Source organism: Microcaecilia unicolor, chromosome 14 (genome assembly GCF_901765095.1).
Source record: "Microcaecilia unicolor chromosome 14, aMicUni1.1, whole genome shotgun sequence".
In the NCBI taxonomy this organism is placed as follows: domain Eukaryota; kingdom Metazoa; phylum Chordata; class Amphibia; order Gymnophiona; family Siphonopidae; genus Microcaecilia; species Microcaecilia unicolor.
In genome coordinates this window covers 31701981-31708666 of record NC_044044.1, presented here as the reverse complement: position 1 = coordinate 31708666, position 6686 = coordinate 31701981, and the positions used below count along the sequence as shown (strand labels likewise).

At 40.6% G+C, this 6686-nt stretch overlaps 1 protein-coding gene across 1 annotated transcript; it reads left to right on the top strand.

The window, feature by feature from the left end:
• The first annotated feature begins 4915 nt into the window (after window positions 1-4915).
• LOC115457344 (olfactory receptor 1G1-like) lies at window positions 4916-5899 on the top strand. The gene has a single exon (XM_030186761.1). The coding sequence runs from the start codon at window positions 4916-4918 to the stop codon at window positions 5897-5899; it is 984 nt and encodes a 327-aa protein (XP_030042621.1).
• Window positions 5900-6686: the final 787 nt, after the last annotated feature.

Sequence of the window (6686 nt, the reverse complement as noted above, 5' to 3'; positions counted from 1 at the left end):
TGTGAGTAGGAATGCAGTACTGGACAATTCTACCATACTTCATGCTAAATTTTGAAGGGAAGTTGCTTTCCAATATGTTGCACCCTATTTTATGGAAGCAGCAAGAGGAGGGTAAAGTGGCAACGATATAAATCATGCACATGAAGCCAATATTTTTAGAGAAAGGAACAAACTAGAACAAGAGATCACATTTGAAGCTCCAAGTTGGGTAGAGTCAGGAGCAATACCCAAATATATTTCTTTATGTTGGGTCACATACATATAGCAATTTGGATGCATGTAATTAACTGGATGGGTCGGTATATAAATTCATCTGACTGACAATCACCAACTCATGAGATGTATATTTAATTTATCAATTTTGTGGCGGTACCAGAGGTGCGCAATGCTTTTGGTTGGTGACAGGAATTCAAGTAGGATATGTCCTTGTCCTGAAGAGATTACAATATCTCTAAGTACGCAAGGCTGTATGAGACAGTGACATGGCCGAGGTCACAGGGAATGTCTACCATTTGAATCTTAGTTTCCCTGTTCCCAACCCATTGCTCTCATCACCAAGCAACAAGCCTTCAGCATCTGCCCCACAAGTCAAACAGCTTCTCTGAAATGGGCCTCCAGACTGACCGCACAAGAAGCTAGAGGCCAACCGAAACTGCGGCTGAAACTCATAGCCTGGTTTCAGCCGAAACCGAAGCCAAAAACTCAAGTTGTATGAATGTGAACCAGTGAGGGCCGCTAGGGATTGTCCGAGCTTGCAGTGTGCATCCCTCTACGAAACCCACAGTATCCAAGCCAGAATATAATAATGTAAATAATTAAATAACCTCCACAAACATAGACAGCAGCTAACAAAAAGTGAAACTCAAAGCTATGGTGATTTTTCAGTGGCTGACTTTACGCCACACTTGAGTTGACATCATAACTCCTCAGAGAAGCTACTTCCTAAGGAGTTTATCATCCCAAATTTACAGGCTTAAATTCCTGCTAAAATTTTGTATCAAAAGCATTTATTTGGAGCACTGTATTTACCATATAAGCTATTGTACAAAATCATAACTTCATTACTTGCAAGCGTACAAAGAGTAGCCCCCACCCCACGACTACTTTACAATCTCATTGTACTGGATCATAACAAAATACACAAATCAGGGCTCCCTCGTCACCTTTCTACCATTAGGTGCTCTTTATTTGAAATTTTTACCCTAAGAGATCTTTTCCCAAAGGAACATACAATGCAAGAAAGTATTTCTTTCCACAAGGATGGAGCAGATGTATAACTCAACTTTGCAGGTGCATAGACCTGTAACGCTCAGCACAGATTTATTGGAATGATGGAGATGAAGTGATGAACCTGAAGGTGAGGGACTGTGTATGGGAAGTTTGTTATTAGCATTTCAAGGGTACCTGCAACATATTTGTCGTGAAGATCTGGAAAACTGGCAATTTAAATCGAGTTATGGCTTAGGTCTGTGATAATGACGGCTTTCTAGATTATTCTGTTAGATATTTCTCTACATTAATAATAGAATTTTGTACGCGATGGTAGTTATTATTGTAGACCATCTGAATGCTTCAGCTATGCTAAGAAGTATATGAAGTAAATAAATTAGATCAAATCTGCTGGGCTTTCCCTGTGGAGCACTTTCCCAGTTGATTTTCACTGCATTCCTAGATGAAGAGATAAAGACCTTGATGATGAAGTCTTTGTGTGCGATATTTGTTATTAGTATTGAAAGAATAATTGAGATGATCCTGAAGGTGAGGACTGTCTGTGGGATGTTTGTTATTAACACCTTAAGAATAATTGAAATGATGGAGATGACGTGATGGATGATCTTCCTGATCTAATGACTGTCTGTGGGATGTTTGTTATTAACACCTGAAGAATAATTGAAATGATGGATGATCTTCCTAATCTGATGGCTGTCTGTGGGATGTTTGTTATTAGTATGGAAGGGTAGATGGGATGATGGAGAGGAAGTGATGATGCTCCGAAGGTGAGGTCTATGGATGGGATGTGTGCTATTGCTCTTTAAAGCTTTACTAGTTCCTTCACTGCCAGACACAGGAATTTAATGTGAAAGATAGATACGAGTTATATTAGGATATTACGAAATAAAGAATAAACAAGTTATTTCTCAAAACAACTGACAATACAATGAAAACACTATCATCAGGGGTGTTAAATAGGAAAGGGAATGAAATAGTAGCAGTGTAGCAGCATGTGATGGATGCAGGGAAGACGATAAGATAAGATAAGCTGGTCAGGAGGCAGGATTTATAAGAACACTGAAATGTCATTCTGGATTGAGCCCAACAGTGGCCAATCCAGGTCTCAAGTACCCAGCATATTCGAAAGAGTAGGTAGATTCCTCTCAGCTCACTCCCAGAGATGATCAGTGAATTTTCAATCTATTGAGCTAATAACTGGTAAATGGACTGTTGTTCCAGGAAATTATCCAAAGCCCTTTGAAACCAGCTATGCTTCATGCCATGACAAGATCTGATCATGCAATAAGTAAAAACAATCCTTTTTCTAATTTAAATCTACCTGCTAGTTTAAAGAAGTATTCCTTAGTCATTCTGTAATTAGCTGTTCTCTAGCCCACTCATGATTCCATAATCCTCGATCATACTCCCTCTCAGTTCTTTATTCTTTAAATCAAAGAACCCCTAACCTCATTATTCTTTCTTTATAGGAGAGCCGTCCCATCCCATTTATCATTTTGTTACCCTTCTCTATACTTTTCTCAGTTCTTCTCCATCTTTTCTGAGACGGGGGTGACCAGAACTGCAGAGATACTTAATGTCCACTCATTCCATAGATTGATTAAGAGACATTATAATATTCTCAGTTTTATTTCCATCCCTTTCTGAATAATTTTTCATGTTCTATTTACTTTTTTCACCATCACCGCTACCCCACACTGAGGAGAAGTTTCAACATATTGGCCAAAGTCCATCCTTGTTCTGGTTGATGAATCCTTGAAGATCCAGAGATGAGGCCCAGTGTGAGAGAAATCACAAAGGACGGCTGTGACACTTTTGCACTGTGTAGTGAGGGGACCTAAGGTAGAATCATGGGGGGAAAGAGTAGGGGGTATGGCTTTAGGAGTTTGATAGGAACTCACAGGGAGATTGGGAGACCATGAATGTACTCAAGAATGGAAGAGGCAGAGATAAAGTCTCAGATGTGTAAAAAGCTTCAGATGGCAGCATCCAGGTGAGGACAGCTAAGGATAAGATGGGGACCCACAACGGGGTAGATCCTTTTAGTAAAGAGAAAGGTGTTTAGGCAGTTATATGTGGAAAAAGGAGAATTACTTGTAAAGCTTTCAATCCCTTTTTTGTATAGGTACATTTTTTGGATAAACATATGTGCATAATTTATATTATGCAGACGTACGCTTGTAACTGTTAAGTAGATCCCAACTCCAAAACCGTCTCAGTGAATGGAGAACCAGGGAAGCCAGGGTTCAAATCCAGCTCCTGTTCCTTGTGACCTTGGGTAAGCCACTTAACCCTGCATTGCCTCAGGTGCAGACTTAGGGGGTCTTTTACTAAAGAGTAGCTTGAGTTATCTGCAGCAAGGTCTATTTTGATCCTATGGGCCCTGCTGCAGATAACTTGAGTTAACCTTTAGTAAATGACCCCCTTAGATAGTGAGCCATCTGGGGACAGGAAACACTTACCGTACCTGTAGCTAACCTGCATCTCCAAGAATGCTTTTTCTCACTGAAGGTAAAATTATATGTGTACTTGGACCGTTTTCAAAGATCCCACACCCATGCCTAAATCAATCCCATTCTATTGTCAGTAAAATCGCTTTGTTGCTGCCTTCCACATGTGTCTTTTCAGTCTCCCACACTGACTCTTCCATTCACGGTCACACCAGTCAGCCCTTTTAGTCTGTGTTCCTGTATGTGTCTGAATTATTATTTGCAACACATTATTTTTGATGTTGTTCTATCACTCCTGAGATTGCACAGAATGGAAATTATAGACCAGGATACTGTGCTTGAAGGTTGTAGAGTGCAGAACACGTGAAAACTCACAAACTACATGTCTCATGATTCAACTATTACTAGGATAACAAATACGTTATGATATTACTCCTAACTTTCTCATCTGACAGATTACAAAATCTTACAGTACAGTGTTCGTCATCTTCTTCTGGACCGGGCATCTCTGCCAATGCCCTTGTAACAACTCCTGAGAACATGGCATCTTCTCATGGATCTGAGAATGAGGCAGATCCTTTAATCCGCTGACTTTCCAACCTATTCTGAGAATTTCTTCACAACATTTTCAAAGGACAAGCATCATCATAACTTTTAGGTTGCATCAACCCTTCCTAGATCATCAATGTGTTATTTAAGATGATCTGGTTTCCATTTAGTAGACACCATTAGTACACCTATGTTACCTGTGGCTGTGGTCCTTGCAACTATGGCCTTAACTGTTGTTACCGTCTTTTAGCATTAAATATATTTCTCCTCATTTTAGTGATCCAACCTGTATTTTTCAATCAATTGATGATTGCCCTCCGGACTGTATTAAGATACCCCAACTCGTGAGTCAATCCCACACTCTACCACCTGTCAATGGCTTTCAAAGCTAACTCTTTCATACTTGCCCTGTTGGCGCATCTTAATGGTCTTTCTTGTCCTTTCTTAAGGTTGGGGTGCCAGGAGTCTGTCTGAGAAGATGAAAAATGTCTTCAAAGACCCTTGTGACCCATGCCCAAATTAGTGCAGATTGAAGAAGGCTGAACTTTATGGACTGCATCTCCTTTAGCTCAGGTCAGTGTATGTAGCCCTAGACAGGACATCATAGCTTCACCTCTCATGTATGTTCAATGAACTTATTTCTAATGATGCAAATTTTTCCCTTATATCTCATCACTGTTTCCATAATGTATCGAAAGGAAAATACCACCACTGCAACAGAATTCATCATTCTGGGATTTCCCGAATTTCCAGACCTCCAAATCCCTCTTTTCCTTCTGTTTTTACTGATGTACCTGATCATCCTGTTGGGGAACCTCACTATAATAACAGTAACATGCCTGAACCCTCGCTTGCACACCCCCATGTACTTTTTCCTCTGTAACTTGTCCCTCGTTGATATCTCTTCCACCTCAGTCACGCTTCCCAAACTTCTGGACATCTTCTTGAGGAAAAATCAGAGGATTTCTGTAAATGGGTGTTTCATGCAGATATATTTTTTCTCATTTTCGCTATGTATAGAATTTCTTCTGCTTTCAGTCATGGCTTATGACCGCTATGTCGCAATATGTCACCCCCTGCACTATGTCGTGATCATGAACTGGAATGTCTGTGTCCTGATCGTTGCAGGGCTGTGGATTGTTGGATTTCTGGATCCTGTGACATACACTGTCTTTCTATCAAGTTTCTCCTATTGCAGGTCCAACATAATCAACCATTTCTTCTGTGACATCTCAGCACTGCTAAAACTCTCCTGCACCAGTACCTCCACCATTGATCATATAAATTATATTTTGGGAAGTTTTGTGGTGATGCCTTGTATTTTGTCAACCTTTGTATCTTATGTCTACATCATCTCCACCATCTTGAAGATCCGTTCTGCAGAGGGCAGACGCAAAGCCTTCTCCACCTGCTCCGCCCACCTGACGGTCGTTATTCTATTTTATGGGACTCTGCTTTGTTCATACATAAGACCGACATCCACACAGTCCCTTGAACAAAACAAACTCTTTGCTGTGATGTATAATGCATTAATTCCAATGTTCAACCCTATAATTTATAGCCTAAGAAACCAAGAGGTTAAAAAAGGCATAGCAAAATTATTTACCAGAAAACTGTTTTCCCGAGATCAGAAGACCATTTTCTCTGTACAACTTCATGGCAAGAGATAGAGTGTGATAAACCCTAGTTATAAAGGATATCTCTTATTCTTCTTGTTAAATGTGTGACTTGTCTTCCCAAACAGGGCCAGTGTTAGGGGGTGACAAATGTGGCAAATGCCCTGGTCCTCCGTACCATAGAGGACCACCAAACCTGCCTCAAGCAAAAGGAGGCATAGGCTGAAGACCTCCTCCTTGGTTTCCATTCTGGGCCGCTGAATTTCTAACACCAGCCCTGGCCCAAGAAAATATGCTCGGATTGTTACTAATGATACCCAAAACTGAAGGTGAAAATGATTTATAACTTTCAAATCACTCTGATATTCAACCCGTGGTGGTTAGTGTTTTTAAAAGCATTGACCTCCCTAGGCTGAATTAAGTCCAGATGTTCAGTGCTGGCCTAATCCAGTACTGGTCCTGATTCTATGGGTCTTCTGCAGTGCCGAGATGTTATCCTGGTACGGTCAATATTTGGTGCTGAACCCAGAAACTAGAAAAGCATTTTATGCAGTTCTAGCCTAGGTAATTCAATATCACTAAAAACTCATCTGTTCAAGCAGGCCTACCCAAATGACCCAGGTTAATCCTATGAACTCATCTACCAATTACATATCCAGTAGAAAACGACATTGACCTAGACTACTTCTACCACCTAATGTACTAATTTCCCTATGCTTAACCCATGTCTCTTCACCCTCCGCCTCCTCTACCCCTCCTCCAATGCTCACTTTCCCTTGCTCGTACCTCTCCTACTCCCTTCACTTTCGCCCTTCTCTACCTACCTATTCCTTTTATTTTT